At 45.0% G+C, this 16,608-nt stretch overlaps 1 protein-coding gene across 6 annotated transcripts in view; it reads left to right on the plus strand.

Annotated features, from left to right (window-relative positions):
* Nucleotides 1–16,342, plus strand: part of ERCC4 (ERCC excision repair 4, endonuclease catalytic subunit) — a 40,019-nt gene extending 23,677 nt beyond the window's left edge. For 3 of the 6 annotated variants that reach the window (XM_072835843.1, XM_072835844.1, XM_072835845.1), the window contains 2 exons: nucleotides 3,807–3,919; nucleotides 6,068–10,292. In XM_072835843.1, the coding sequence (XP_072691944.1) occupies nucleotides 3,807–3,919; nucleotides 6,068–6,801 (847 nt within the window). In that variant the 3' untranslated portion in view covers nucleotides 6,802–10,292. Of the gene's footprint in view, nucleotides 1–3,806; nucleotides 3,920–6,067; nucleotides 10,293–11,933; nucleotides 12,089–12,752; nucleotides 13,022–14,370; nucleotides 15,007–15,420; nucleotides 15,718–16,190 lie in introns of those variants that run through there. The other 3 variants (XR_012035497.1, XR_012035495.1, XR_012035496.1) reach the window with 3 other exon arrangements.
* Nucleotides 16,343–16,608: the final 266 nt, after the last annotated feature.

Raw genomic sequence — 16,608 nt, forward strand, 5'->3', positions numbered from 1 at the left:
CTCCTGTTTCATATAAGCGAGTCTCCACACCAGAAGGGCTGGGTGACAACGTGTGGATAAGCCTGGTATATACTAGAAACCACCAACAGAATCCGGAACATGGACTACTGTCCCCCACATTTCAGTCTATGAGATAATTCCCATATCAGATTTTAATGTAATTTTATCTGTGGCCCAGCTTAATCTCCTAGCTCTCAATGGTGACCATCTACTTATTAGGAGTTAGATCTTCCCATATTACACAACAACCAGGTAGTTACACCATTTAGAATCTTAAGGCATTTACTTTCCCAGAAAACTTGGGGAATTTGAGAAGTATTTGTTTTGAAAAGGAAAATATAAATGAAGCGTGTTGCAGAAAGAGCATTTGCACCGAGCCTGTGCTTAGAAATTTAATGTGAGAATAAGACAACGTGCTTTTGCCAGGACCTCCGTGGGTGATGTCGTAAGAATAAAAGCAGTGCTACTATTTAAAATAACCCAAAAGGAATGAATCTGGCAAACTGGCAGTGGAAGGAGAGCTTGCCTGGGCTAGATCAGTCGATTACAGATGACAAGAGGAAAAAAAACGACTCTCCTAAGTATTGATAATAAAATGCTCCCTGGGTAGAAAAATTGGCAGTAACATTCTGAGTATACATAGTTTTGGAGAGGTCACTGCTTTTCAAAGGCAAGGGTAAGATTCTTTGGAATCTTATTTAGAAAATGTGATCGCCAGGGCGCCTGGCCGGCTCCGTAGGTGAAGCACACGACTCTTGATCTCAGGTTTGTGAGTTCGAGCCCCACGTTGGGTGTGGAGATTCCTTAAATCATAAAAAGAAAATTAAAAAAAAAAAAGAAACTGTGATTCCAAAAATGAGTTAGCATGAGGACCAGAATACATGCCTGTTGGAGGAAGATTCCTAGTTCAGCATCTCCTCCCTATATTATCATGTTGTACAAGCTATTCAGATATCATTAGAGACATTGAAGCAAAAATAAGAAACTTCTGTACTCCAGATTAAGTGGAAATAAGAACCTGCATTTTTAAAAATATTTTATTTATTTATTCATGAGAGACAGAAAGAGAGAAAAAGAGGCAGAGACGCAGACAGAGGGAGAAGCAGGCCCCATGCAGGGAACCCGACGTGGGACTCGATCCCGGGGCCCCAGGATCATGCCCTGGGCTGAAGGCAGGCGCTAAATTGCTGAGCCACCTAGGGATTCCCCCGGAATCTGCATTTTTAATTAGTAATTTGTATCTGTCACACAGAGTGACTTGGATAATTATGCTAACTGTTGAAAGCAAAGAACTAAATATTTATAATGATGGCAAATTTCTGTTACACTAAACATTTGTGTTACCAGTTAGGGAGACCTATCATGTGCTTCACAATCCAGGCTTCATTTCAGGAGTTTATTATTTCTCAGATTCAATATGCAGTTAAATTATAACATTTCACAGTAAACTAGCTGTTTTTATATGACAATATTAATTGAAACCACTGTGGAATCATTTGAAACAAATCTTCGGTTTTTCAGCATTGTCACAGATAATTAGAGGATGAGGTTACCGCATTATACATACTGTTATAATAACAGCTAACATTTTATAATGCCTGGTATGTGCCAGGCACTGTTCTGAGTACCTTATACATTGGATAATCCTCCTAATGTGCCTCTTTTGAGGTAGGTTTTATTATTATGCCCATTTTACAGATGAAATTGAGGCACAGAGCCATTAAACTACTTGCCTAAGGCCACATGGCTGGTCAGGGGTTTCAGATCCACAAAATACGGATTCATACTCTAAGCCACTAGACTACTCAGCCTCTCACAGACTACAGATTAATCAGGAAACTGGGGTGCCCCCGTGTGTGACGTGTAGCTTAGCCAGTAAAGTAAATTGAAATAAAGGGGGAAGAGATCCCAATATTAATCCCAAATGTTAAAGAAAAAGAAATTGAAGAGCAAGAACTTGTCTGGATACCTTGCCTCTTGTCTTCAACTGGAGCCTAGGAGGTATCACGGAGCAGTAAGGAGTGGCTGTCCAGCAGGCCCCACTTGCCGCCCGTATTAAGAATCTTGAGGCAACCTGGACCTGGAACTGTGCCTGGCCCCTTGCATGAACTAGTTACCAAATGTCATACTAAAAATAGCTGTGCGTTTGTATATTGTTTTAGAGTATAGAACTCAAAGTTGTAATTTCTGTTCTTTAGTGGTATCTTCGAGTAGTGCCCTGTTCTAACACATCGTTTACCCAAGGTGGTTGGAATATCCATCCATCTGGTTTTATTTCCTTTACTTGGAAAATCTGTGCTGTTTAACTCCTTATTGAAATTATGAGTGAGTCCTGAGGATCCATCCCCCTTGTGTGTCACCGTAACCCGGGCTCTGTTACTGCCACCATCGTTTCCTGCCTGTTCTTGCTTCTCCTACTCAGTTTCATACCCCATGAGGGAAGAGAGCCAGCCTCATACATTCCCTCTTCCCCTCCGACCCCAGCACCAGTCGGACACATAGCGCTTGCTGGTTCATGGATTGATGATAACGTAATTCCCTGGTTTTGACAAATAAGACCATGGCAAGCCTGGCCTCCTCACTCTCTGGTTATCGAGGACATTGTCATGATTGTAGCCCCTGATAACAAATCTTAATTATGATTGAGCCAGGTGTGAGATACTGAGCTACTTTGAAGACAGGAATTACTATGTAACCATATGTATATCCAGAGCTCCTAGCACCTCGGGTAGGAGCACTCCAGAAAGTTTTTTTAAGACAAATCTATGAGTGAGGGAATCCATGCTGCTCTATCACCTAAACTGAGTTCTTGATTTATTTATTTATTTATTTATTTATTTATTTATTTATTTATTTATTTATCTGTTTGTTTAAATCTCTGTTGGGAAATTTGTCCTACTGTGGATTTTGCCTTTTGAATTGCAAGTGTTTAATGGGGCCTCCCACCTGGTGTTTTTTAAATCGAAGTCCTGTCATCTGTGCTTTGATTTTCTTAATCATTAGTCTTTAACCATTCCTATTAATGATTTACTCTGAACACATTGGAATATAAATGCTTTAAATTATTCTTTTTTTTTTTAATGGAAGAGACCTTCTTTTTTTTTTTTAAGATTTTATTTATTCATGAGAGACACAGAGAGAGTAAGAGGCAGAGACACAGGCAGAGGGAGAAGCAGGCTCCATGCAGGGAGCCTGATGCGGGACTCGATCCCCGGTCTCCAGGATCAGGCCCTGAGCCGAAGGCAGTGCTAAACCGCTGAGCCACCCAGGCGGCCCGATTTAAATTATTCTTAATGCTCAGTACCACGTTAGCCTATTTTTATAAAAAGTCTCAGCCTATTGGTGGCATTTTTTTACCTGCTTATTTCATGTCTCAAAGTGTTTCAAGGACATAAAGGATGGAAAATAAACAACTCTGGAAAATTAGAAGGAGCACCTAACCAAGAAGTTCCTCCTCCTTGCTTTACCCTTGCTCATCTGTGTAGGTTTATCTAACACATTTCTCATCTTGACGCTCTTGTGGCCATTTTCTGTATTATAATCAATAAAAGATTAAAATCTGGAATTTTGAAATTAGTTCAAAAAATATTTAAAATGGAGATGCCTGGGTGGCTCAGTGGTTGAGTGTCTGCCTTCAGCTCAGGTCATGGTCCTGGGGTCCCAGGATTGAGTCCCACGTCAGGCTCCCTTCTTGGACCCTGCTTCTCCCTCTGCCTGTGTCTCTGCCTCTCTCTTTTCTGTGTCTCTCATGAATAAATAAATAAAATCTAAAAAAAAAAAAATGTTTAAAATGTTGTCCTCCCCAGGGAGAAGGCAAGCATGGTTGTCCCAGAGGGAAGGGAAGGCAGGGATGAAGGGAACCTGGACCTGGCAAGAGGCTCCGCAGTGGCAGGCACCCCCACCGACACGCGGAAAGCAGGTGAGTCCCATCCTGTGGCCAAGCGCTCCCGGTCCTATGACGGAGGCCGGGGGAGGGAGGATAGGTTCCAGAGCTTCTCTGTAGAGGTGTGGTTTCTCTCCACAAACTTGTAAAAATGGGTGCCTACTCCCATCCCCAGAGCCAGCGCTGCCACCGTTCTCTCACCACGCGGCCCTCCCAGACCCCTGGCTCCTCATCTGTGAAATAAGGGGGCCCTGTTCTAGGCACCCCAGCCTCAAAGTCGGTCACATTCCAGCGCTGCTTGTAAACCTGGTTGGTTGGCTGAGATTCAGAATGTACCGTTGCCAAGAAACTTTTATAAATGGCAACGAGGTTCTTATTTTTACCCGAAGAAGCCGTTTTCCCTCAGATTAGACAGGAGCTGTTTGGAGCGCATCCCCACTTCGCTTCCTGCCCCCGTGTGCTGCTTCTTGGCACCTCCTCACATCCCAGGTGCGTGGCACCCTCGTTGCCGTGCGGCGCCTGAACCGTGGCATGCCAGCAAGAGCTGCTGAATTCCAAGTGCAGCGGAACCCAGAAACAGTCCCCCTCTCCCCGAAACCTCATCCCTCCATGGCAGCAGCTGCTATCAGCCAAGTGGCCAGAGGAACACAATACTACTGAGTTGACTTCCCCTCTAGTGAGGACCGGGTTAGAGCCACGGGCCTCCTGGATCCAGTATCCTCTGGAATGCCTCGGCGCTTGTCAAAGCTATGCAGCCACAGTCCTCACTCCGTGCAAATTCTCATTCAGTGGATCTGAAACGGGGTCCACATCTCGGAGCTTCTGATATCAGTGGTCCCTGGACCATGCTTTGAGAAACATGGCCTCAGAGCATCTAGGTCTTTTTTTAAAGAAGGTCTTTATTAACTCAGATAGGTTGATGACATTTCATGCAGAATATAGAACGTCAGGCCGAACGGAGAAAGCTAGATTTGAGCCTATAGGTGCCACACAGGTGCTCTTTACAGAAGTCTGTCCTTCTGAGTCTGTCCCACAGCTGCTCTAACACCACAACACACACTCCTTATCTCATAATTATTGTCATAAAATTCCAAAGTCCACATGGGTTTCACTAGGCTAAAACCAAGGCGTGAGCCCCAGCTGTGCTCCTCCCGGAGGCTGGAGGAGAGAATCTATATCCCTGCCTTTCCCAGTTTCTAGAGGCACCTGCACTCTTTGGCTCCCAGCCCCATCCTCCACCTTCAGAGCCAGTGGCTTGGACTCTGACCCTCCTGCTTCTCTCTTTCACTTGTAAGGACCATTGGGCCCACCTGGATAATCCAGAAAAATTTCCCAATCCTGAGGTCCTAAATTTAATCACATTTGCAGTGTTGCTTTTGCCACATAAAGTAACATATTTACAGTCCTGGGGATTAGGACATCTGCATCTTACAGCACCATTATTCTGAGTATAGAACCACCTTTAATTTGCTTTACAAGCGGTTCTGGGCACGCTCAAATATGGGAAGTCCTGTTCTACTGGCTTCTTCCTTTTTCTCCACATCCAGACTCACCGGTAAAAGCGCTAACGGCTCCAGAATTTTTCACAACAGCTTATAAGGCAGTTTACTCAGCAAGCCTTTTTAAGCATCTAGTACGTGCCAGACTGTCATAGGAATTAGGAGTACGATGGTCAGTAGAACTTGGGCAGTGCAACCATCAGGGACCACACCAGAGAGAGGGCGATGGCAAACGCTGATGTTTGTGAATCATCATGACTCTCCTAGCAGCTCTATTTAGTTTTAAGAGAAATTTCTTTTATTTACTCTGTAAACAAACCTTTCTGAAAACACAGAAAAATGAGGAATAACAACATGGGATATTATGTTACCGTGCTTCAGAGGCTGACAACAGAAACACATTTTTTTTTTAAGATTTATTTACTTATTTTAGGGAGAGTGCAAGCAGGGGGAAGGGGCAGAGGGAGAGAGAGAAGCAGGCTCCCCACTGAGTAGGGCGCCCGAATTCAGGCTGGATCTCAGGACCCTGAGATCATGACCTGAGCCAAAATCAAGTCCAAGGCTTAACCGACTGGACCACCCAGGCACCCCAGAAACTACAGATTTTAAACTTTTAATTGTTCTATTCAACTTTGTGAGCTCTTCCTCAGTGACATCACTTATAGTGGTGCTTTTTTGTTCCTAGGCGGCCAGGAGCAGAACAGGACACAGCAAACAATCGTGGTGGACGTGCGGGAGTTTCGCAGTGAACTCCCATCCCTGATCCACCGTCGGGGCATCGACATCGAGCCCGTGACCCTGGAGGTCGGAGACTACATTCTGACCCCGGAAATGTGCGTGGAGCGCAAGAGCATCAGTGACCTGATTGGCTCTTTAAACAACGGCCGCCTGTACGGCCAATGCATCTCCATGTCCCGCTACTACAAGCGCCCGGTGCTACTGATAGAGTTTGACCCCGGGAAGCCCTTCTCCCTCACTTCCCGGGGCGCCTTCCACCAAGAGATCTCCAGCAACGACATCAGTTCCAAACTCACCCTCCTCACGCTCCACTTCCCCAGACTCCGGATTCTCTGGTGCCCATCCCCTCACGCCACCGCCGAGCTGTTCGAGGAGCTGAAGCAAAACAAGCCACAGCCTGATGCGGCCACGGCCATGGCTGTCACGGCAGATTCTGAAACGCTCCCCGAGTCAGAAAAGTATAACCCTGGTCCCCAGGACTTCTTGTTAAAGATGCCAGGGGTGAATGCCAAAAACTGCCGTGCCTTGATGCATCATGTAAAGAACATCGCAGAACTGGCCAGCCTGTCGCAGGACCAGCTGGTGGGTGTTCTGGGCAACGCGGGCAATGCCAAGCAGCTCTATGACTTCATCCACACCTCCTATGCAGAGGTCCTGTCAAAGGGGAAAATGAGGAAATGAACCGTGAGACGGCCATCTCCTGGTCCCGTGACTGGGCTTCCCAGCTGCTCTTTGCCTGCACCTATAGGTCGCAATTAATGATCGTCTCAGAATTTCATTGTCTTCCAGCGCTGAACGGCTGTGCCATCTGTTTCCTGGCTCTGTGGCCCAGAGGCCAAGATTCCTCCTGGAACTCTGCGTTCAGGCCCTGTATTTACTCTGCTGTGCCGGCTCTCCTGGCTCCCTGCGCTGTCCAGGCCAGGGTCAGCACACTCGGTTCTTAAATGAGGTGGGTCTGGAGCAGGTGAGGTGTCCACAGGTGTTGATAGAAGGCCACTCTTGAAACAGGCAGAAGTTTATGTTTCTAATGCAAACCAATAAAACGCAAGGTCACATTCTTACCATCTTTCTTCAGAGGGGCCCCAAAACACAGAAGAACACCCCTCTGCTCTCCCTCACCACTTCTCCCTGCATTGCCCTCAAGCACGTTCATCCACCTTTCTACCCCTAACTCAAATTCCTCAGGACTTCCTACTGCTGTTGTAAAACAGCCACCTCTACACCTTGCCAGTTAACGTCCTAATCCCCTGAGTGTATGTAACATGCACTGTGCAAAGCCAGTCGTTTTTAGACATGTGATGAATTATCTCTTTCCAGAATTTGATGGTGTTAAAGTGAAGGAGTCCTTAGAACACTCAGTTTCCAAATATTTAACCTACTAAATCTGAGACCTCTGAGCCCACCAAATGCCTAGAGTCTCTTGAGACTTCCTCTTTCCTGAGACTCTCTTCACATGCCCTGAGGCCACCAGCACCAGATCTTCTCCCCAAGCAGCCTAAGCTCACCTCTTGGTGCCCCCCACTCCATCTCGTGCCTCTGTGCAGAGCGGCTCCTTGCATCTGTGTGAGGACTCCCATACAAGCAAGTGAATGGCCCACCAAGTCTTTAAGATTTGGTTTTCCTTCCTGGAGTCAAGATAAAGGAATTAAAAAAGTAAATGGAAGATCAATGCATAGAATAGATAAGAATTCTAGAGAAATATAGACATATTTAAAAACTCACAAAACCATCTCCCTCTCAAACCTTCCAACTGAGTTAGGTTAGCTTTTTACCGAAGTGTACATACAGGGACCTTCATAGCATCTTTGTGCAGTTTTTAAACTTTTCTATTTCAACATTGTTGACGTAGGTATTATTTTCCTATCTAGTAATGAGTAGTAAATTTTCTACCTCAAGAGCTGATGCAAATATAGACATCAGCCCCGCTAGCCATACCGTGCACAGTTACACGTTTTCCTCCGCATCAGCCATGTTTTTATTCATCACGGTGTTGGAACTCAGAGTAGACACTGGACCACATAACACAAAATGGTCTTCACCTTCACGGAAGTTCTTTCAACCAACCTCTCCAAGCTGAACCTCTCGTGTTGACTTCCTGCTCTCTCGGTATGTTAGCCTACGTTAATACTGCTAAAGTAGATGTGGATTTCAAACTCTATACAAGGGCACCGCAAGAATGAGTTGAGAGATTTCAGGGAACCATGTTGTTATATGGATCTCCGTACGGTACAGTGATCTGAGGAATTGGGAAGAGGACAGGAAACAAAAATTAGCTTACAGTAGATTAAAAGGTAGGGCTACTAAATTTTGTCCGAAGGTTAAAAAGATACGCTAGAGACTAGAAAACGAGATGTCGGGTACATATGTTAATTTTCACTTCTGTATGTACTGATTTAAGAGTCCAGTCGGAGCGAAAAGTACATTAAAAATAACGTCACACCTCCAAAGGAGATGGTTATCACCATTTTTCTTCATCCTATTGTAGCACTTCTGCTCGTGGTATATAGTTTCTGGTTTTTCTTGCATAATTCTACCTGCCTTATATTGTTCTTGCATTACAAGAAAAGGCAAATTGGAACATAGCGCATTTGTTTATATGGGTTCCACTTCAATTTAAGCTTTCAGAAATAAGCTGTATTCATAAGGCCACCATTTTAAACAGCCCTTGTCATCTCGTACAACGTAGAATACAGTGTTAATTGTATTTAGAGAGCCGGTGTCTCCCTCTCTTGGATTCTGTTTTTTGCTGTTGTACGTACTGGACATTTGAAAGACAGATGAGCTGTTTCGTTGTGTATTTGAATTATGAATAGTAGTCTCTAATGAACTTGAAAATGCTCATTATAGACACAAGGCTCTCACCACCACTTCCCCTTCCAACTAAATAAATCTATTTTAAGCTGTCGTCAATGGTGAAAAACCTTCAATAGAACCATTATGTACTGACTTTTACCAAATTCTTTCACACATTTTTATAATCTAAGAATCTTTGGCAAAGGAACTAATGCATGAATTCGCAAAATTAATGTATCACTTTATTGCCTAGCATCATAGTTACCTTTGCCTTTTTTCTTTCAGAATAGTAAACATCCCGTTTACTTATGAACTCATGCTTAGCTTTTTAAAAAACCTTTTTTAAAAGCCTGAGATCAGCTTTATTCTATTTTACCAAGTTTTTTTGCATAAAAATCAGAGTGTATGAAAGCTGAGAGAAATCATTTTCAACCTTGTTTGCTTAAATCATAGTACCTCTTGATTTTTAAAAAAAAATTATGCAAGTAATCATTTTATGTATTAATAGCAGCCATGTAAATAGTGTCCTTTTGGCAGGACATTGCCACTACTTCAGTCTAGGGCTTAGGAGGCTGTATGTTTGAGTAGATCCAAAATGCCATTTCCCTGCTCATAAGGGACTGAAGATAATTGTCCCATTCATCAACCCATTGGGACACAGAGGGTTAAGTCTAGATTTTGTTGTGTTGAGATAACAGAACATAGAATTAATAAATGGCCTTCAGCAGGAAAGTCTACACTGAAGCAAATCCGAAGAAGTGGGTGAGACAGACATCATTAGTCTTTGCTTTTGTTTTTCAGGCATAATTTGATTTTCCTTTGGCTCAGAAAACTTCTTTAGGGAAATTCTCTTCTCTTTTGTTGCTCAGTTTAGCCTAGAAATGTCCTTTTAAAAACCAACAGTTTAGGAAAGTTCTTTTCTCAGTCTTGAATATATTAAAATGTATCCAGACTTCAACGTGAGTTGTCATTTTTCTTCATTATTTTGCTTTCTATTTTGGTTTATTGCTACTTCCTGTCCAATTCCAAACTTCAGGACTTAACCGTCTATATCCACAGGTTTTTGGTAAGCCACACCACTGCTGTTTTTTGATTTAAGGGAATGTATGTAAGCCAAAATTTGGATGGGAGGGAGACATAACTAATTTATATCAATTTGTAACAGGAGTTGTGTGTGTGTTTTTAATAAAATGTATTTATTCAGTATTTTCCTCAGCATTTTGTGGGCAAAGTAAAAATAACAATGCATAGTGAAAGAACATGTATTCCCAGTGCATCATATTTCCAACATGTTGGTAAATACAATTTAAAATGAAGAGAATATTTAATGTGCTTTTTGTTGTGCAGAATAAATGATTAAAGCTGAACTGTTCTTCCAACCCCTGCTTTTGCGTTTGACTTGTGTGATAAACCCACTTTCTAAGGCCTTAGCATAATTTTCTTTGGGTTATTTTTCCCTTACTGCTTTTTATTTTGTACATCTGCCCTTAGAGAGGGGGAGAAAAAAGACTATTCTCCTTCTGAAAACACTCATTTGTTGACATGTAATGAATATGTGTAAGCACAATGCCTGGAACATCTTAACTCAACAGAGATTAATTTCCTGCCGCCCCTGACTCATACAGTTTTTTTGTTGTTGTTCCTTCAACGTCAAAGTTGAAAGTAAATTATCCTCTTGACACATCTAGAATTTACTGTAATCTCTTAAGTTTAATTATTATTAAATTAGTTGACTAATTGGCTCATTTTGATGATGTAGTTATTTTGGTTTCTGCTTTAAAATGTAGGACCAATCGCTTCTTAATAAGGCATAAGACAGGTTATTTCTCAAAATGTTTTAATGTCAGAATTAAGGCTTTGGTAGAATAATTAACCCTTTCTTAGGAGTAGTGATATAATCGTCATGACAAAGACCTAAAAGTACTATCACTTAAAAGCCTCTTTTGCTGCAGTGAATCCAAGTGACAGGTTAAGTCATTTGCCTGGTAGATGATGGAATCATGATTTGAACCCAAACAGTCTGACCCCAGAGCCCATGATGAAACACTGCTGATGAGTGGTCCACTTCCAGATACCTAATTACAGATGTGTCACAAAAAAAGCAAATTGGTTTGTTTCCGTGCCTCTCTGGGTTAATAATGTCAAAAGCAAATATGTAGAATTTGGAAATCGGTCAAAGAGCATACGGAGTACCTTTTCTGTTTACAGCTGGATGTTGTTGGGGTGCCTGGCTGGCTCAAGCAGTGGAGCATGTGACTCTTGATCTCGGGGTCATGAGTTCAAGCCCCACACTGGGTGCAGAGATTACTTATAAAATGAAATTTAAAAAAGAGCTGGATGTCATCTAGTAGCATATACTACCTGGGGGTCATCTGATTTCCAGGGCTGGGTACCTCTTACTGACTATTTTGCAACTGTATGAGAATAGAAGTTAACTTGTAGAAACCCCGACAGCGATACAAGTGATTCTTGTTCTGTAGCATTGCAAGGGTGTTGCCTAGGTAGCATTGCAAGAGTATTGCCTAGCGGGACCTGAACCGGTTCTACATTTATTAGCAAATTTATTTCTGCATTCATTGGACCAGCTACAAATCTCTGAGCCTTTAATTTTCTTTTAAATCAGTCCTAACATCTTATTGGTTTCCTCATTAATTGAATCTAATAAAGTCATTGACTTCTGTTGTTTTTGGGTTTTTTTCTATTTGTATGAGAGTCATATTTCTAACTTTCTGGAAAAATTATGCTTTGCAAGTGGTGTTGCCAATGTGAGCTCCCATATGATGCTAAAACTGAATTTCCAGCCTCATTCAACCTAAAATTAAACCTCATAAACTAGAAGATGGATACTATACATAGGCATGGATATATACTCATATATATTTAAGAACTGTACTTTGATACTAAGATGGTAATATTACGAACTATAAATTAAATATTTAAGAACTGTAGACTCATTTTAAGATGCTCAGTGGACCTCTGTTTCTCTGTTTACAAAAGCTCACCTGAATTTTCTATCTCAGTTCTGTTTCTGTCTAGCCCCTGACTGAGGCAGGAAACTGACCCCTGAAAAGGAGAAGGAAGAGGAATTTTAGATATTCCCAATGATTCACTTGCCTGTGGAAGGTATTTCTATACCAGAAGAGCACTGACTGCTCCCCGAGGGCCTGGGAGTCAGGTAAGCAAAATCAACTTGTGATTTCAACTAAGAGAGTTTCCTGGGATTCATGAAAATAGCAAATAGACCAGGTCTAATGAAGATGGTGATATGCGGGGACCCTTTTCTAACAGAATTTGGTGTCAGTGTGAGCATGCCTTTCACTGAGAGCTTTGCTTTTCTGTGCAACTTTGTTTTTGGGAAGGGTGACGCCCAGCAGAAGCTTAAGGAAGCAGATAGTTTAGTAGACTAAGGGAAGCATGACTGGGCAGGTTTGTTTTCGGCGTGAGGCATTTACTGCAGAAGACAAAGGGCTGTCTCTGGGCTTGATGCTGCAAAAGCCCATGGCATTAAGGGACATTCAGCCTATGGTAAAGAGAAGTCAAAAAGCATGAACAAGTAATTACAAGTAAAATAAGTAAAATACCACAAGCAAGGTAGAAGTGTTCTGGAGGTCAGAGGAAGACGTCATATCCAGGTATAGGAATCCAGAATAGCCTCAGAGAGAAGGTAGGGCTCGATGTTTTATATATGTTACTCCACTACGGCCTCACAGCCTGAAGTAGGGATCTTCCCTGCTTTGCTGATGAGGCAGCTAAGATTGAGAGATTAAGAAATCAAAGTCACAACAGAAGCAAATAGCAGAGATGGGACTCAAACTCCAAAGCCTACTTTCTTTCTGCAGCACCTTGCCACCTAAAAGGAAGGATTGGAGGTAGAAAGACCATTCTGGAAGCTGTGGCAACAACCCAAGTGACAGAGAATGACAACCAGAACTAAGATTAGAGCTTTGGAAATGGAAAGAAGGCCAAGTATTGAAGAGGAATGTGGCAAAGAACATCGATGCCAAGGAGGAGTCTATATTATTATTTAGGCTTTAAGCCAAGGCTCAGAAAATGATGATGCTGTGAAGAGAAGGAGTCTGGGGAAGGCCGTGATCATTTCGGAAAGAAGGTAAAGTTCAGTTTTGAACAAGGTTGATTTAGAAATAACCAATAGTCCGGCAGATAATCTCAATTCAAGGTGTAGCTGATGACATCTGTGCAGAAGTGAGAACCGACAGGGCACCCGGGTGGCTCACTTGGTAAAGCGTCCAACTCATGATTTCAGCTCAGGTCATGAGATCCAGCCCCGCATTGGGATCTGCACTTGGCGGGGAGTCTGCTTGAAATTCTCTCTTTCTCTACCCGTTCCCTCCCTCCACTCATGCTTTCTCTCTCTCTAAAATAAATGAATAAATTTTAAAAAACAAGAACCAAGGACGCCATTTAAATGGTTAACACGCAAACCAGAACATCAGAACATACCCAAATCTAGGAGGTGAGAACATAGGGGAGGCCGACTCTTCAGAGATCCTGAATCTCTCGTGGGCACCAGAATCGAACACGGCCAGGAATTTCATGGGAGTGACCCACAAGGGTTGGGAGCTGAGCGTGGGTGCACCGGTGGCCTCAGACTACGACAGGGACAACACCTTAGAAATCCCTGGGGGGTCCTGGGTGACAGTTCCAGGGAACTGGAGGGCCCACACCAGACGGGGGTGGGAGGAGGCCAGGTCCCAGTGCAGCTGGATGAAAAGAGGAGAGGCGAGCTCACTCCGAAGGTGATTTTGCATGCTGGTGATCAGAAGGAAGGAGCAGAGCAAAAGAAGGAAGATGCTAGAGGCACAGCAGATCATTCATGGAAGCAAAACCCACTGCGGGGCATCCGGAGGCGAGGAGGGAGACAAGAGTGATTTTGCTCTTCTTCCTCCCACACACGGAAAACCCACTTTTGTATGGATTTGCCTCTTCTTCACATCTTACAGTTAGAGTACCGTGTCCCTCCCCAACTTAGAGCAGGACTGGCCAGCCACCAGAAGTCACAATGAGCCCTTTGCGGAAACCTATTTTAACGACACAACGCTGATGTTTGGCAGTGAGGTTGGCTCGTGTTTAAGCTGGCAGGCAGGGAATGGCCTAGAACCCCTCCGTTTGTAACCTGACCGTATAGTTGTATAATTATTTAAAGCATCCCTCCTTGCAAGCGATTTATGAAACCAAACGTCAAGGAGGCTAATGTCGCCTGAAAACACGGTCGGGATGGTCAAGCAGCCCTCCCCAGCCAATGCTAAGACTTGGTAAGGATTTTTATTTTGGTCGCCCTGAGCTTACTGTAACTGGGGCGGCTGAGTTGCTATGGTGATTTCTTCTCCAAACAGAGCATTTTGCCGCAATACCTTGAAACAGCAGATAGATCTCCTTTACGTCCACTGGATCGTGACATTAATTCTAGTTGAAACATTTCCCCCACGCTCCCATCAGGACTCGTGTGCAGGAATTTTCAGTCAAGGCCAAGAAGGCACGGACTAAATAAATCGAAAGCTGGGCCGTTTGCACCGGGGGCCTTCACAACTGGCTGGCGGGCTCGGGGCCTGGAGCCTGACCACCGGCGGCGGGTTGGCAGCTGGGAGAAGGTTCCTCACTGAAGCAATTGCGTGTTTAATGACTCCAAGGTGGGCATAGGCTGAAAGTTGTGACCCCCGCCCCCCCCCCCGCCCTGTCACTAATAATTTGGGGGGTTGTTGGGCAGGATGCACAGAACCTCAGCTGTCTCTTGCCATCCCGCTTGCAAACCTCGGAGCTGCTAAGCTGCAGCGCTCGGAGCTGGAGCGTGGGGAAGAAAGGGGACCCCCTTCGAGGCCGGGGCTGGGGCGCTCCTCGTCTCCACCAGCAGGTGTCTCCGTTAAGTCACAAGTCCCCAAACTCGCTCGGCGGGAGTCGCCGGACGCTTTCGGGATGACTGCGCTTTGAATGGGGGTGTCTCTGCCTCTGATTCTTGCCTAACCGTGACCTGAGAGGCAAGAAAAGTAGCTGCCTGTCTCCGGCATGACTCATGATAAACAAACGGAGGACAGACTGCCTCTTATCAGAGCCCGAGTATGTGCCCCAGGACCGTGGGTGAGTCAGCCTGGAAGTCGGGAGGCTTTTGTTGGTCCAAGGGATTTTTTTTTTTTTTTTTTTTTTTGTGCTCTGTGCGGAAGAGGTGGATGGGGTGCAAGGAGAGGGTGGCGGGCAGGGACTGCTATTGATTTCTTGGATTCAATCAGTGACCTCGCACAGTGAGGCCCTGGGCTTCGGGGGGCAGGGGGGGTGTCGAATTCCACCCCCACCCACCCACCCAGACCAAAAAGGCGTTCACATTGGAGGTTAAAACTGGCCGTGACCCCATGGAACCCCATTTAGAGTTGATGGAAGGGTTTGCAATCTGCGGCTTCACAACATACACATAGTGCCAATAAGCATCAAAGTGTACACTTTAGGGACGTGCAGTTTATTGCATGTGAACTACTCAAAGATTTTTTTCTTTTTTAGGAAGAAATACAGTTAAATTGAGTGGAGGGGAAAAAAACAAACAAACAAACCTGGCCAACTCATTTTTATCGTGATGTATCACGAAACCCTCCGTCCACCCCCTCACTCCCAATCTCTCCCCTCCTGTGGCTCGGCATTTGGGTGCAAAGGCAGACCAAGTGCACACACCTGAAGGGAGCATGACGTCATGTCACCTGGCACTGATAGGCTGCTCCCCAGCCCGGCTCTCCCAGAGCCTGCGTTGCCAGGCGAGGGGGTTATTCAGTCCTCCTGCGGGAAGGAAGGCAGCGGGGACAGGTAAAGTAGAGGCTGGCAACAGGTGTGGAGTGGGGGCAGGTGTTGGGGCGCCAAGGGCAAAGCAGCACCCCTGAGGTCCCCCCGCCCCTCGCTGCCTCCCTGGCAGCCTCCAGGCCGCTGCAGGCTCTTTAGCCCCAGGTGCCTTCCTAGTTCTGCGAATGCAAGTCAGGTCAGGCCCAGGGCAGGACGGCTCACCGATGGCTGTGCCAACAGGTGCCGCACACGTGAATGACTTCACACTTGCACACCAGCGAGCGACTTAGCTTAGGGAGAGGTGAACGTGTGCGTCCTTTCGATGGTGCAAAAGGACCAAGCAGCTGGGGCAGGTGGAACGAAGCGAGGAGCAGCCCTGAGGGGCAGGGTGGCCCAGGTTTCAGTGCAAACGACCTCAGTTAGGAAAATGGGAGGGGGGTGTCCGTGGACTTGCTGTGCTGCTTCTGCAAGCAGAAAAATGTCACTTTTTCTCCTTTCAGAGAATAGACGCTCAGCGCGCCCGAAGAGTGACTCTCCTTGCGCACCTGCTTCCCACCGCTTACCTGTTTCTCTCACGTTTCCATGTGTCTGTTCCCCCTGCTGTCTCTTGGTGAATCAATTCAATGTTACGCATTAAAGTGGGGGGACCTGGGCAGCCTGAGTGGCTCAGTGGTTTAGCGCCGCCTTCGGCCCAGGTCGTGACCCCGGGATCCCGGGATCGAGTCCCACATCGGGCTCCCTGCATGGAGCCTACTTCTCCCTCTGCCTGGGTCTCTGCTGCACCCTCCCTCTGTGTGTGTGTGTGTGTGTGTGTGTGTGTGTGTGTGTCTCATGAATAAATAAATAAAATCTTTTTAAAAATAAATAAATAAAGTGGGGGGATCTGTCACCTTTCACAAGAAGGTCATTAATATAAAA

This window comes from Canis lupus, chromosome 8 (genome assembly GCF_048164855.1).
Source record: "Canis lupus baileyi chromosome 8, mCanLup2.hap1, whole genome shotgun sequence".
Lineage (NCBI taxonomy): Eukaryota > Metazoa > Chordata > Mammalia > Carnivora > Canidae > Canis > Canis lupus.